Source organism: Ipomoea nil, unplaced genomic scaffold, assembly GCF_001879475.1.
Source record: "Ipomoea nil cultivar Tokyo-kokei standard unplaced genomic scaffold, Asagao_1.1 scaffold0600, whole genome shotgun sequence".
Classification (NCBI taxonomy): domain Eukaryota; kingdom Viridiplantae; phylum Streptophyta; class Magnoliopsida; order Solanales; family Convolvulaceae; genus Ipomoea; species Ipomoea nil.
This window is the reverse complement of record NW_017617028.1, coordinates 280,095-297,298: the sequence shown is the minus strand read 5'-3', so window position 1 is coordinate 297,298 and position 17,204 is coordinate 280,095. Positions and strand designations below refer to the sequence as shown.

At 38.1% G+C, this 17,204-nt stretch overlaps 1 protein-coding gene across 1 annotated transcript; it reads left to right on the top strand.

Moving 5' to 3' along the window:
- Positions 1-3,475: 3,475 nt before the first annotated feature.
- LOC109174309 (ATP-dependent DNA helicase pif1-like) lies at positions 3,476-5,980 on the top strand. The gene is made up of 4 exons (XM_019323548.1): positions 3,476-3,530; positions 3,681-3,908; positions 4,280-4,591; positions 4,731-5,980. Exons 1-4 carry the CDS (start codon positions 3,476-3,478, stop codon positions 5,978-5,980), a joined length of 1,845 nt encoding a protein of 614 aa, XP_019179093.1.
- Positions 5,981-17,204: the final 11,224 nt, after the last annotated feature.

The window sequence follows — 17,204 nt, the reverse complement described above, 5'->3', positions numbered from 1 at the left end:
AAACTATAAAAACATTACGTACTTTGTAGCCTGTTATGGGTGGTCTATGTCGAGATAGATTTGACAGAGTTGATGTCTAGATTGAGCTAGACAAACAGGGACTCTTTAAGAGTTAATAAGTGCATATAAGTTCAAAACTCAGTAAACTGACGAGTTCAAGATTCAATTCACTCTCGGGCGACAAGTTACTTAAATGTCACTTCATGGCAGTTCAAGTTTCGTACACTGACATGGAAATAGCTCTTGTGCTCGCTCGGGTATTCTTGGGTATAGCTTTGCCCCATGAAATGTGTGGGGGATTGTTGGGAACATTAATGAGGCAAAGGCTTTGAAAGTGTCTTTACAAAGTGTCCCACATTGGAAAGCTAGCCCATCTTTTCTCACCTTTTAAACACCAACTCCTTTTACAAGGTTTGAAGTGTTATGGAGGGAAATAAGGGGAAACCACGCGCGCGTCGCCGCCGCTTGCTCGGCTCGCACGCGCGTCGCGGTGTGGTCAAAGTTTTGCACCCCCTCTATATTTTTAACCCCTATTTTCGTGGAATAACTAGTCACCTTGTCCGCTCTTCTTTCTAATCTACAGAACGTGAGCGAACAAGGCGTTGGTCTTGTCCACACTCTGCACTTTTAGCTTTGTCTGTATGGCTGAGAGGGGCTGGGCGGTTATAGCTTCCAGTATATAAACCGCCCTTCCCCATCGTTATAAACACGCTTTTTACCATAACGAAAACTCTCCTGAGCTCTGTTGTTCTGTGCTAAACCTGTCGAAAACTTGTGATTCCCTGGTCGTAAAGGTTTTTAAGGTAGTGTAACGACACGTCACAGAAATCTATAATCCACATCTTCGATCACACGATACAGCCATATTAACAGTACTGCTACGTACAACATTGTTGTTTTCGCACTCCAAAATCCCAAAAAATCGTTCGTTCGACTTAAATAGAACCCCAGATTCGCAACTAGGTATAAATTTAGAATTCAGCGATGTATTTATTAGATATATTAAACTACAATGATTAAGTAAATATTTTATAGTCCTATGTTATAAGTGTTAGCTGATAGTAATCTTAGTTATTGTAATTCACAGTTTCTTCTCCGGTACGAACGACAATACAAACTACCTCAACGCAAGATTTGAGTAGCAGAATGCCATTTAGCAACGTATCAAATAGTATGAAGCTCAACAAATATATTGTAATAAGATTATTATAAATTTATATATATAGTCAAATGGAATACTTAATAGTCTAACATTGAACCGCCGTCTATACATATCATTTGAACCTTATAAAATATTTTTAGACGGCGGTTCAAAAAAACAACCGTCGCCTATACATATGTTTTTTAATATTTATATTATTTTTTGAAAAATTATTTCAAAATTTTTTTATTTTCCAGTTTGTAAATCTGTAATATCAAATATCAAATACAATAAAACGCTGCACAATTTGATCGAAATGCATACAATAATTCCAGTATTATTACAAATTTGTAAATCTCAAATTTCATAGGTAATAAAAAGCAATTCAATTGCATCAAAATGCATACAATACATCAATATGATATATATTATCAATCACAACCAATACTAATTCATTGTCATAATTATGTAGCTCTAATCCAATAATCTACAAGACTTTGGCACCATAAATTTCTCATCTCATCAATTTCTTCTAGTGAATAGCTTTCAGTATTATCGAACATCTACAAATTTAAACTCAAGTTAGAAAGTTAGTATAATGAAAATAACTAAATCTAATAAGTATGGCCGTAAAAAATATATTGAAGTGATCATTACTTACCTTGTCTAATCCATCGTCATCCAATTCCATTTGTAAAATATCAAACATATATTTCATCACATAATATCCACATTCTGAAGATCCGGATTGTGTAGGGCACTACATCAAATTTAGAACATAGAATTAATATAATAATATAAAACTAAACAAAACATGCATTTTGAAAAACATGCATCAGGATTCATATTAACATTTCCCTCATGCTGTTCAGAACAGATCCCAGAGATCCAACCTCTTCTGCAAATCTGTATCGTTCTAACATCTCAGCATTTTCCCATTCATATAAAACCATTCCAAACCAAAAGAGACATAAGGGTTCATACTAGTCAATTAAAATCATAAAACTAGGGTTCGTATAAACAATTTATTAAATCAGTCAATACGTAGGTATATATATTCATAACAATTAAACCATTTCAAACCAAAAGAGACATATGGGTTCCACATCTGCAATCATCATATGGCACCGAAGATGTGTCATATATATATATATATATATATATATATATATATATATATATATATATATATATTAAAATTAAGGCAATACCTTGCGACGGCGCAGGAGATGCGATGGCGACGGCGAGGCGAGACGACGGCCACCGCGAGAAGAGAGAAGAGACGCGACGCAAACGGCAAGAATAGAAGAGACGACGGAGCTTTCACACGCTGAGTGCACTGGAGCTGTGTGACCGGCGACGACGAGATGAGAAGCCCCGGCGACAAGGGTGACCGGAGAAGACGGCGTGGTGATCGCGTTGTGGATGGGCTACGGCGGAACACGGCGTGTCTAGCTTGTGTGGTGCGCGAGATTGGATCGGAAGAAAGAAAAATATTAATTTAATATTATTAGAATAAAAAATCCCTACCTAAACGTTTCTATATTAATCAATAGCTTGTTTCTAATTTTACATTATACATATAATATAATAATAATAGTAATAATATATCTATATTATGCAATAGCTCGTGTCTACCTTTACACGGTCTATTAAGTGACATAAATATATATTAGAAGGCGGTTATTTAAGAACCGTCGTCTATTAAGTGACGTAAATATATATTAGACGGCGGTTATTTAAGAACCGCCGTCTATTAATTGACGTAAATATATATTAGACGGCGGTTATTTAAAGCCGCCGTCTATTAAGTGGCGTAAATATATATTAGAAGGCGGTTATTTAAGAACCGCCGTCTATTAATTGACGTAAATATATATTAGACGGCGGTTATTTAAAATCGCCGTCTATTAAGTGGCGTAAATATATATTAAAAGGCGGTTATTTAAAACCGCCGTCTATTAAGTGACGTAAATATATATTAGAAGGCGGTTATTTAAAACCGCCGACTATTAAGTGACGTAAATATATATATTCGAAGGCGGTTATTTAACAACCGCCGTCTATTAAGTGACGACGTATATAATAGACGGCGGTTATTTAAAGAACGCCGTCTATTAAGTGCCGTAGTATATAATAGAAGGCGGTTATTTAAAGACCGCCGTCTATTATGTGCCGTAGTATATAATAGAAGGCGGTTATTTAGAAAACCACCGTCTATTATGTGTTGTAGTATAACAAAATATAATAGAAGACGGTTATTTAAAAAACCGCCTTCTATTAAGAGACGTAGTATATCATTTCTGTAGTAATGACTTATTCAAGTATGTCAACATGGGCAACGACCGTGTTACTGCTGAGTTTTATAAGACTACGATGGATGAAGCTGGTAATGAGATTGTTGATGAAATAAACATGTACTATGACTGCAGATACATCTCTGCATGCGAGGCAGCTTAGAGGTTGTTTAGCTTTGAAGTCCTGTATAGAACTCCCCCGGTTGAGCGCCTAAGCTTTCACTTGCCTGACTGCCAATCAGTTGTTTTCCAAGACGATGATATGATTGATCATGTCCTCAATAGAGAGACCGTTGGGCAAAGTATGTTTAATGCACGGTTTGTAGCCAACCAAAATTTCAAAGAAGCGAGCTTACTAACTTACATTGAGATGCCTACCAAATTTGTGTGGAAAAAGGACATCCGTGAATGGCATCCAAGAAAGAAGGGTTTCTCAATTGGTCGAATATTCTATGTACCACCAGCTTCAGGTGAAATATATTATTTGAGGTGTCTATTGAACATAGTCCGTGGTCCAAAAGGTTTCCAAGATATTAGGACAGTTAACGGTGTTGAGTACTTGACCTTTAGAGATGCATGTTATGCTCATGGATTGCTAAACGATGATAAAGAGTACATTGATGCTATAAATGAAGCAAGCTACTGGTCAACTGCACATTCATTGAGGAAGCTATTTGTTGTTTATACTAACATCCTCCTCAATTATTAGACCCGAAAATGTTTGGAATCAAGTGTGGCAACATTTGTGTGAAGATGCTCAACACTATCAAAGAAGAATATTAAAACAACAAGGTAATGTAACTTTTTTATGATATAATAAACTTTTCATCAATTTTCTTAGGTTATAATTATAACTATCTGTTTGTTGGTATCGTAATAGATTTGGTCTTAACAGAGGAAGAGAAAAAGAACTTTGGATTGTTTGAATTGGAAAACCTTTTGGGGCAACAAAATAAGTCTTTAAAAGACTACCCTCCCATGCCAATACTAACTACTGATAATTCAAGGTTGTTTCAAAATCGTTTGGTTTTTGAAGAGTTATGTTACAACCGTGAACAGTTGAAGGAAGATACTGAAGTGCTGTGTGCCAAACTAACTAAAGAACAAAGTCTCATTTATGATATTGTTATCCAAGACATTGCAGTCAATAAAGGTGGCTTATTTTTTTTTTTATGGATACGGTGGAACAGGAAAGACTTTCTTGTGGAGAGCGTTGTCAGCTGCAGTCCGATGCAAAGGTCAGATCATTTTAAATGTCGCATTAAGTGGCATAGCTTCTTTGTTGTTACCAGGTGGCCGAACTGCACACTCAAGATTTGCAATACCTATTGCAATAAATGAAGACTCTACGTGTAACATTAAACAAGGTAGTGACTTGGCTGAATTGTTGATAAAGACGAGTTTGATAATTTGGGATGAAGCTCCCATGATGTATAAACATTGCTTTGAAGCGTTAGATCGAACTATGCGAGATTTGTTGCGTTTTGTAGACCCTCATAGTGAAATGAAGACGTTTGGTGGTAAAATAGTTGTTTTGGGTGGAGATTTTCGCCAAATCCTTCCAGTAGTTCCAAAAGGTACACGGCAAGATATTGTGTCTTTAGCCATAAATTCATCATATCTATGGGATAGTTGCAAAGTTTTAACGTTGACTAAAAACCTCAGACTAGGTTCGGTACCCAACGGTGGAAACCGGCAGGCGTTACAAGAATTTGCTGATTGGATTGCTAATGTCGGCGATGGAAAGCTGGGTGGGCGGAATGATGGTTTCGCAGAGGTTGAAATACCAAAGCACATGTTACTGTCATCCGGAGGGGACGATATTAAAACAATTGTGCACAGTACATTTCCTATGTTTGCAAATGGAAACACTGACCCCGAGCACCTGCAAGGTCGTGCTATTTTCGCACCAACGCTAGATGTGGTCAACGCAGTCAATGACTATATGACTGAGTTGCATAATGCCGAAAGCAGGTCATACCATAGTTCAGACGCAGTATGCAAAGCCGATGGCGACAACGGTATATTTGCAGATGTACACACACCGAAATTTCTAAACTGCATTAGGGTTTCAGGTCTACCAAATCATACCTTGACTTTGAAAATCGGTTCACCAGTAATGTTAATGAGAAATATTGACCATTCTCTTGGTTTGTGCAATGGAACTCGGTTGATAATCACAAAGCTAGCAGACCATGTTATTGAAGGCGAGATACTGACTGGTCCTAACAAAGGTACAAAAGTGTTGATCCTCCGAATGTCAATGTCACCCTCTGATCCAAGATTGCCGTTCAAGTTTCGACGAAGGCAATTTCCATTGATGCTTTCATATGCAATGACCATAAATAAAAGTCAAGGACAAACGTTGACTCATGTTGGTTTAATACTAAAGAAACCGGTTTTTGTACACGGTCAGTTGTACGTAGCTGCATCTCGGGTTAACAATCCACACGGTCTCAAAATATTGATAGTAAAAGACTCAAGTTCAACTACTACATTAACCACTAATGTTGTATATCATGAAGTTTTCAATAATTTGTAATTTTGTACAGTTCTCTTTTTTTTAGTACCATCACCTTGCAACTATTTGTAATATACCATTTTCATATTGTTTTTGTTGAATTCCCAAATATATTTCATTTATATGTTATAAATTTTAACCGCATTAGTTCACACTAGTTATAACATAACATACACACAATTAATACTTTTTAATTTACATACTATTTATATATAGATTATTTCATAATATATTCAATCCCAATATATATTTTTCTTAATTTTAGTTTTATAATTCACATGCTAATATGTTTGTTATATAACACATATTCATGTATTTCATATTCTATTATAATATAGATTTCCATCAAAAAATTTTACTTTTTGCTAATTTAGGGTACGTGTATACATGGAACAATAAAAAAGGCTCAAGTTGATGAATTTATTTTTTTTTAGGGTCATTTGTACTCTATTAAAAACTTTATCATTGCAACAAATGCATGAGATACAAAATTACGCACCACAAATACAAGATCCGATTCATGCATTCTACAAAATAATGTATAAAATCGATATGTTTATTATTTTACTTCCATTTATCATGAAGGGTAATGCAATTGAACTTCCCCCTGAGATGCAAATGATTGTGGATAAGGAAGTCCTATTTAAAGTGCAAGTGAAATCTAACCAGCGGAATAGTTATCTTGGCCTTTTCACAGTAATGAATGAAACTCAACTGTGATACAACACTTATCTCAAAGGTCCCTGAGTCTTTGATGCGAGAGAATCATGTTATTTATAACATTTAATTATTTACATATTTGAAACTCCAATTTCAATTTTTTTTTATTTAAAAAAAAAACACACACATTGAGAATTTCAATCATAATTAATTATAACACAGGAATCAGGTATTTGTTTAAAATTACACAACATGCAAAACAACCACATAGTGGTAATATTCCCCATGATTAATTTAGTAATCACTATATTTATGTTTATTTGTTTAATTTGAATCATATTTAATTTGTGTTTGTTAATATTGTTTTCAAGGATTTATCTTCTGGAGATGAGGTCACTACACCCATTGATGAATGTCTAAAACTAATGCTTTTTACTTGCACATTTTGGTATTTATACTGGTTAATCATTATATTATGGAGCCAATTTGGTAACTTATGGAATGATTGTTTGTGCTTAGGTGACTTGACAAGAAAATGATGTTTTGAGCCAAACATTGAGTTATTTGATCAAGATTTCAAGTCATCATAGCATGAGGATATTTTTGTGAGGAAAAACGAAGAAAAGAAGATTGAACAACACTCTTTCATGTGCCAAATATTTGTGCCTTAGTGGTCTTGATGATATAGGCAATTCAATGGAAAGGCAAAGCAAAAGATAGTAAGGTGGCATTTCTCACCCAGAATGGCGCTGTCTCCGTATTTTGACCATATCTCGGTCTAGGAGTGTCCAAAGCAAGTGATTTTTATATCATTGAAAAGCTAACTTCAAGTGCTACAACTTTGATGAAGACAAAAAATTCTAATTCAAAATTTTTGGGGTGAAAAATAGCCTAAAAGTTGAAGTAGGTGCACAGATTATTTCGTCCGTGGCAACCAGGCAGTGTACACTGCCTGGTGGCCACGGGTGTGGCCACGGCCTCACTGGGCAGTACACACTGCATTTGTGGCCACGGGTGAAGCCACGCCCGTGGCCAGCCCTCTGCAACTTTTTGCAGCGCGTTTTGACCCCTTTTAAGAGGATTTTTTCACCCCAAAACATATCTTTCATTACATCTTTCATTTCCTTTTCATTTCTCTAGTTAGGGTTAGTTTAGAATAGCTTAGACTAGTGTAGATTTGTGGCACCTTTCCATTTTCAAGCACAAGAACATTGCAAATCTTGGATTTCAAAGCTTCCATAGAGAAGTTTTCTTATTATTTCTTCTCTTTACTTTTCATCTATGCTTCCAATTACTCTTTCAATATTGTGTATCTATTTTTAGATTATGAGTAGCTAAGTGTTTTAGGACTTGGATTTGGTTTGATTTCTTGCTATTGATGCATATTTGAGTTGTATTGCATAATGGGGATTATTTGGGTGATCTAGGGTGGTTGTGTGAAATGGGTTTGTTGAGAAATTTGTGTATGATTGTTGGATCCTAAGTATATGCTTGATTTGGAGTGTGTTTGTTGCTACGAGAGTAGAGCTTGTACACTAGCCACACATTCACACACTTAATGCCCAATACGAGAGTATTTTGGGTGTTAAGGGGAATCTTTGCCTTGTGTTCGTGTTTGGGCATCCTTGGGTTGAATTGTCACGAGAGTGGAGTTCAAATGTGAGGTTGCAAGTCCAAATAGCTACGATAGTGGTATTTGGACACTTTTGCGCATCTCACTTACCATATGCCTTGATTTAATTCCCTAATCCTTTGTACAATATTTGGCATCTTAGCTTGAATCAACCAAATCCCGGTCCTTTGTTTTGCTTGTCTTATTTATTATTAGCCTAATCATATCAAACCAACTCCTTACCAATAGGTCTAGCTTCTAAAAGAATAGTTTTAGCTTGTGCTTAACTCCACTTTACATCAATTCCTAGCATTACAAGAGTCATCTCCAGTGGATTGATATCTAAACTCTATACTGTGATTTGATACTTGATGGATGTGTGAAAACCGTCCTCATCACCCATAAAGGAAAAATCCAAGGATGACGGTGAAATTGATGCTGATGAAGTTGAACCACTTAAGCGTTCAGTGAAACGTTCTTTGAATAATCAGTATTCTACTAATGTTGTGGGAAAGAAGATGAATGCGATTGTGAAAGAAGAGAAACTTTGTTCACAAATAGTATAACCAATGCATCCTACTTTAATTTCATTGTAATTTCATTTTCAGTATAGCTTACATTTTGTTTTCAAACAGACTTTTGAATCTGCTACTATGTGTCAACATTTCGTTTCCAATTTCCGACTATACAAATAATTGACTTTTTAAAATTCATTCCAATTATGCAATATATTTTTCTGTGTAATTTTATAATTTCATTTATTTTTTATTTTTTATTTTTTGAAAACTTACAGTTTCATTTTAGTTACATAGAAAATAATAATTATTAAACAAAATCATGATTGCAATATATCTCTAATTTCATTGCAAAATTAAACAAAATATATAATAATTATTAGGTATAGTAGATTGCAATATTTTCAAATTTAGTTCGTTAAACTTAATTTATTTACCGGACAAAAATTACAGTAGCTTGCATTATATATATATATATATATATATATATATATATATATATATATATATATATATATATATATATATATATATATATATATATATATTCAACTTAATTTTAATATATAGAATATTAATACTTTTCATATTTTATTTTCATTAATCATTTACCATTGATAATTACAAGGCTAAAAAAATACAATATTCGTGAGGATTTTTTTGGTTTCTATCTATTTTTAGTGCAACATGTACTTTTAAGCCAATCAAAATCAATTACTCCAGTATGCATATTTTGTTTTCCCATAAAATATTTATGTTTATGGGAATAATTATGGTTAGCCATTAATTACTCATTTCTCAATAAGCCTTAACTTAAGATTTGAATCTACAAACAAAAGGGTGGCAGAAAATACTAAGAACATTCCATCACAAAACAAAAAGGGTAAGCATTGTGATTACAGACCATGAGGAAGATTACATCTTCATGCACCATTGGGTCAAAGAGGAAATATTTTCATCAAAACAAAAGTATTTCTCATTTCAAAAACATAAATATAGTACAACATATTTTGTAGATATCATGTAGTCTATGATCTATGTCTTTTTATTAAACTGTTAGCACTAGAAACCACTAATCTTTTGGTGAAAATGGTGGTTCGCTTGTTCTCTCTTTTGTATTAACCCAATAGTAGCCTGAAATGATAGGAAACTGTAATAAGATTTAGAAAAATTACATCAACACTAACATGCACAACCATAAACAATACGTTCCAGGATATAACCAGGTTGCTATGTCTACGTTCATTCAACTAAAAAGTACTCAAAAAATTATAATAGATCTATACATCAACAACCAACGTGATATATACCACAAAGTTTTCAATAATTTGTAATTTTGTCACTCTTATTTTTCTATATTGTATGTTAAAGTAATTTCTTTACTGTTTCTATTTTCGATTTTATATTTCCATTCCAACTTTTTATATATTACATCATCTCTTAAATTTTTTACACAATTACCCAATAAGATGAACAATATTCATCCGGTGCATTGCACGGGTTGTTAGACTATGTTTATTAATTATATTTATTCTATTGTATATTATAGCATAGAATAATTGTTCTAGTCTTAAGCCTATTATTTAGGTCTCTCTCTAAGAGAGTATATTTGTATTCTGATTCTGTTATTGAATTAATCTATCGCTTCCACTCTCATCTAGTATCAGTTGCCGTATCCCGTGGGTGGACCCTACGTCAGTTGGATGTCCATAACGCGTTTTTAAATGGTCATCTATCCGAGACTGTCTACATGAGGCAGCCTCCAGGCTACGAAGATCCGGATCATCCTAATTATGTGTGCCACTTACAGCGCTCACTCTATGGGTTGAAGCAGGCTCCACGGGCCTGGTTCAATCGTTTGCATGATTTTTTGCTTGTGACAGGTTTTGTTGCCTCCAAAACAGATGTGTCCCTTTTTCACTACTCTGCAAGGGATTCCCGTGTGTTCCTACTCGTCTACGTTGACGACATTATCATGATGGGTGATAACACAACCTTGATTGATTCTCTCTTGCATCGGCTGTCCACGGCGTTCAAAATCCGGGACTTGGGAAAGTCGGCCTTCTTCCTTGGCATAGAGACAGTTACCACCCCAGATGGCATGATTCTGACTCAGCGTCGATACATGCGGGACATTCTTCAACGAGCAGGCATGTCCGAGTGCAAGTCACTAGCCACTCCCGCAGCTGTGACACAGCCTGTTAGTCAGTCCACTGATCTGTTTCACAACCCGACTCATTACCGTCGTCTCACCGGGGCCCTGCAGTATCTCACCATCACTCGGCCAGACTTGTCCTATGCGGTCAATCGTCTGTGCCAATTTATGCATACTCCTACGGAAGATCATTGGGGGCTGCTCAAGCGTGTGCTCCGCTATATTAAGGGCACCCTCGACTACGGTCTCCGTGTTTCACCTTCTGTGTCGTCTGATATTCATGCTTACTCGGATTCGTACTTGGCCGGATGCCCTGTAGATCGGAAGTCTACAAGCGGGTACGCTGTGTTTTTGGGGACCAATCTGGTCTCGTGGGTCTCGCGGAAACAGCGGACTGTGGCTCGCTCGTCTACTGAAGCTGAATACAAGGGGTTAGCCAATGTCTGTGCTGAGGTCACCTGGATCGTGTCCTTGTTACGGGAGCTTCGTCTGTGTTCTTCCATGCCACCAGCACTGTGGTGTGATAATCTTGGAGCCACGTACCTCTGTGCAAACCCTGTGTTCCATGCTCGCACCAAGCATGTTGAGGTGGATTACCACTTTGTTCGGGATAAAGTTTCTTCCAGCGAGTTCCAGGTTCACTTTGTCTCGACTAAAGATCAGCTTGCGGACATCTTCACTAAACCGCTTCCAGCAGCCCGGTTTGGTACTTTACGTAGCAAGCTCAATGTCGTCTGCCACCAACCTTGCGCTTGAGGGGGAGTGTTAGACTATGTTTATTAATTATATTTATTCTATTGTATATTATAGCATAGAATAATTGTTCTAGTCTTAAGCCTATTATTTAGGTCTCTCTCTAAGAGAGTATATTTGTATTCTGATTCTGTTATTGAATTAATCTATCGCTTCCACTCTCATCCGGGTATCATACTAGGAATAATAATAATAACATAAAGAAGATTTATGTATAGTAAATTAAGAATCAAAAGTTGGCACATCATTAATGGCACAAAAACAGTTGGAATAGAAACTGAATTGAGATAACGTACACGTCGTACAGTTATTCACGATATTGATCATGTTACTTATATTAAAGTGTATCAAAACTTGTTCTATGTTAGTTAGTGATGTTAATTGACTTTCAAAAAGTTGGATAACACTTGCCGGTTTATGCTATATCAAACAGAGTTTGAACCTAATCTCGTTCATATTGCTGTTCCATTTTGCTTCTATTGGAATATATCTGACGCATAGTTCACACATTTGCTCCCTAAAAAATTTAAAATTTTCTTTTATTTTGTACTTAAATTTCAACCATTTTTATTTAAGATAGATATTAATTTGAAACAAAGAATTAATTAAGATTTGCTAAAGCATATGGTGATTATATATATATATATATATAGATTTTGGTTCCTGTGAGAACAGGGTTTCCCGTGCAGTCAGTGCGGCATACACCATTAGGTATGAATAAATGCACTATACAGTGTTCGAGAATACACCCGAATGAAATGCCAAAAAATGCAACACAAAAAAAAAAATACACCACACATAATGGTGTATTTTCGAACACTGTGTGATGCATTTATTCATACCTAATGGTGTATGCCGCACTGACTGCACGGGAAGACCTGTTCTCAAAGTAATGAGAATGCCGTTAGTTTTCATATTTGCATCTGCTATTAGTTTTATATTGGGATTGATGTTAGTTTTTATGCAAAGGATTAAGAGTGGAAAATCAGTGAAGTTTGACAGTATCTATGATTTCAGTGAAGTCGAGGAGATGCAGAAGGTTGTGTGATCACACTCTGTATTATGTTGATTCTTAGACCTTAGCTCTGCATTTCAACTATACATTTCAACAAAAAATAATGCAAACATTTTGGAAGCCAATGTTTCGCACATCCCTGGGAACAATTTGATGAGAATATAATTGTGTTGTATTCAATCGTAATATTTGAAAGTACAGAGAGCGAATATATAGGTACTAGATAGAATCCTAGTCTAACACGAATAATATAGTCCTAGTCTAATATGGATAACATAGTCCTAATACTCCCCCTCAAGCACAAGGTTGGCTAGCCAAAACATTGAGCTTGTCACGGAGAGAATTAAAACCGATAGACGAAAGAGACTTGGTGAAGATATTTGCTAGTTGTTCCTTGGTTGAAATAAAGTGCACCTCCAACTCCTTTTTGGCTACTTTATCACGAACAAAATGATAATCAATCTCAATGTGCTTTGTGCGGGCATGAAACACTGGATTGGCACATAGGTAAGTAGCTCCCGAATTATCACACCATAGTCGATGAGGGGACGCTGGAGGGATGCCGATCTCGTGTAGCAGAGAAACAAACCATATAACCTCAGTAGATACATCAGCCAGACCCTTGTATTCTACTTCAGTTGAAGAACGTGCCACTGTCCGTTGCTTCCGACAGACCCAAGATATAAGATTACTCCCCAAGAACACATCAAAACCACTAGTAGACTTGAGATCATTCGAATCGCGAGCCCCGTCTGAGTCAGAATAGGCGTGAATACCCATCGATGCAGACCGAGAAATACGCAAACCAAAATGCAGGGTGCCTTTGATATATCGCATGACTCTTTTTAGAGAGACCTAGTCCGTACTAGTGGGATCATGCATATGTTGACACAAGAGATTAACAGCGTAAGACATATCAGGACGAGTTACCGTAAGGTATTGGAGAGCACCAGCAAGACTTCTGTATTGTGTTGGATCGGCATAGGGAGTGGCAACATCGTCGACGGTTTTCGCGGCAGAGACAGGCGTGACCACTGGCTTACAGTCCACCATGCCATCACGTTTGAGAATATCCTTCATGTACCGTTGTTGAGATAAAAGCATACCACCAGATAACGGGACAGTTTCAATTCCCTAAAAGAAAGAAGGCACACCCATATCACGAACTTTAAACTCAAGTGCCAATTTATCAATAAGAGTAGTAACACGGTCTGAGTCAGAACCCATAATCAAAATGTCATCAACATACACCAAGAGGTAAAGATGAACATTATCACGAGAATAGATAAAAAGAGACACATCAGTCTTTGAGGGCGCAAAGCCCACAGAGACTAGAAAATCATGTAACCTTGTGAACAATGCACGCGGAGCCTGTTTGAGACCGTAGAGAGATTTTTTAAGCAAACACACATGATCAGGTAATGACTGATCCTCATAACCAGGTGGCTGGCGCATGTAAACGGTCTCAGCTAGCTCGCCATTCAAAAAAGCATTGTGAATATCCAACTGGCGAATAGACCACACACGCAATACGACTAAAGATAAGAGAAGACGTACCGTAGTGGGTTTAACTACAGGACTAAATGTCTCAAAAAAGTCCTCTAGGAACCTGATTAAAATCCTTGGCCACCAACCGTGCTTTATGACGTTCTATTGAACCACCGGCTTTCCGTTTGGTTCTGAAAACCCACTTGCAACCAACAACATTCATACCTGGTTGAGAAGGAACAAGACGCCATGTATGATTATGAACCAAGACATTGAACCCTGCGTCCATTGCATCAAGCCACTCAGGAAACTTGACTGCCTGAGAGTAACAGGTAGGCTCAAACACCAAGGTGGAAGTAGTGGTTAAGGAAACATGTTGATGCGGACCCGAGCTATGAGTGTTCATGCCATGCGACCGAGGAGGCGGAGTGGATCGCCGAGGACGCCCGCGCGGTCTGCCACACTGCTCAACCTGCTGGTCCGAGACAATCCGCTCACTCGATGCGGACTGCTCGTGACCAGCACGGGCTCTTCAACCTGCCGAGTGCCATCAACAAGAGTGGCCGAGACATCATTCTCTCGGCTCGTCACAACTGGTGCAGTGGCCCAAGATTCGGACCGTGGCTTAGGAACCTACGAGGAAATAGGAGAAATAAAATGAAACACGACCTCATTGAACCGCACGTGGCGACAGATAGAAACCTTGTTAGTGTTAGTATCTAAACAACAATAGCCACAATAAGACGGGGGGTAACCCATAAAAACGCAAGGAGATGAATGAAACTGTAGCTTATTTCGATTATATGGACGCAAAACATGAAAGCACAAACAACCAAATACCCACATGTAAGAGTATGATTGGGGAGAAAGATGCAAACGAAAGTTTGGTGACTCATCAGACAAAACACGAGTGGCCATTTTATTTATAAGATAGACAGCTGTCTCAAAAGCATAGTCCTAGAAACGAGAAGGAACAGATGCTTGAGCCATTAAGGACAGTAATGTCTCAACAACATGACGATGCCTGTGCTCCACCCGTCCATTCTGTTCATGAGTATACGCACAAGACTTCCTGTGACGAATACCTAGAGAAGAAAGGGTGGAACCAAGCTTCTTATATTCTCCACCTAAATCAGATTGAAAAGAAATAATCTTGCGAGAAAAAGAACGTTCAACAAGTGACCGAAACTTATCAAATATGTCATATAATTCAGATTTGGCACGCATCGGATAATACCATATATATCGTGTGTAATCATCCACAAACAACACAAAATATTTAAAGCCATTCGCAGAAAGTAACAGCGCAGGGCCCCAAATATCAGAATATATTAGTTCTAAAGCTTGTGTGCTAGTAGTTTCAACATGAGATAATGGAAAACGAGATGATTTTCCCAATTGACAAGAGAACAAACATTGGGAAGATCTTCCGAATTAAATGTACTCATAGACGAAGACTCTAAAATTTTGCGTAAGACTCGAGAGTGCGGATGCCCCAACCGCATATGCCAAACGAAGGGCGAGCACATAGCAACAAAAGCAACTGGAATAGGAGAAGACGTAGGCCAGGAATAGAGACCTCTGGACGCATGCCCTATAAAAAGGACTTTCTTGGTCAAAGTGTCCTTCACAAAGAAACAAAGATGGTGAAACTCAAATAAAACATTATTATCTTTGGCAAAACGCTGAACAGATAATAATGAAGTAGAGAGACCAGGGACATGCAAAACATCACACAATGTAAATGATCTAGAATTAGTGGCTAATGAAGCAGAACCAACATTAACAATAGACAAACCTGTACCACTGCCGACTCGCAAAGTTTCCGGGCCATCATAACTTGTTGCGGAAGTCATCAAGGACGAATCAGGTGCAGCATGATTCGTAGCACCAGTGTCTGGGAACCACTCATGTGGACCTGTGTGATCACCATTCTCACCAGAGACATCCACATTCACCTGAGGGGCCGGGGAGGTGGAGTAGCGATGCCAACACGAGAGAGCCCCGTGTCCTTGTTTGTTGCATATTTGGCACCGAGGACCCGTGCCCGAGCCACGCCCGCGTATGCCGCCGCCCGATCCGCAACTGCGACCGTACTGCTGTGTCGCGTTGCCACGGCCACCATGGCTGGGGCCACACCGCCTCGGCCAGCGACCATTGCAACCGGCGGTACCCCGTCGTCTCTATCGGCAGTGTAGATCCACTCCTATGACACCAAGAAATCCGCCACCTCTGCAAGCGGAACCACAACACCCCGAGCTAGGGTTGCTAAAAGCGGACGAAACTCAAATCGCAAGCCACGGAAGACGTATAGGTTATGGTCATCTAACGTAACATCACGACCGGCAAGAGCCAAATCATCAACCAACAACTATGCACGACCAATATAATCTGTGATAGAAGAATCACCTTGCTGAAGGACTTGCAACTCACCAAATAACCGCCACGCCCGAGAACGCGAGGAAGAGGCAAGAGATTGTTCGATGGTGAGCTAGAGTTGCCGGGAAGTAGACCAACCAATGGCAAACCGCATCGTCTCCTCCGAAAGAGACGAAATTAAGAGGGACAAGATAGCCTTGTCTTGTCTCCTCCAAGTTACCTGCCAAGCGACGAGTTCGCTCGCTGCCATGAGACTGTCGGCAGTTGAGGCAGCAGCGTCGGTAGTGGCGGTCGGCGCTAGGACCGGGTATTGTAGACTACCATCGATGAAGCCGAGAAGACCATGACCTTCAAGAAACGGTAGCATCTGTGTCCGCCAAAAGAGATAATTATGGGAGGTCAGCTTTAAAGAAACAAAGTGATGAGCCAATGAGAGGCAGAGGGCGAATATATAGGTACTAGATATAATCCTAGTCACTGGCTTACTAGAGCAAGAATGGCAGTGGGTTTTTTTACGATTGATTGCATTTCTCGGTGCAAGCGGATAGGTTCATGGTCCGACGGTGTACATCGCCGGGGGCGTAGTAACTAGCAAGAACCCTAGAGGATCATTTTGTAATTGTGTTAGGATCTACTGGCCCAAATTATGATTATTGTTGAATTTATTT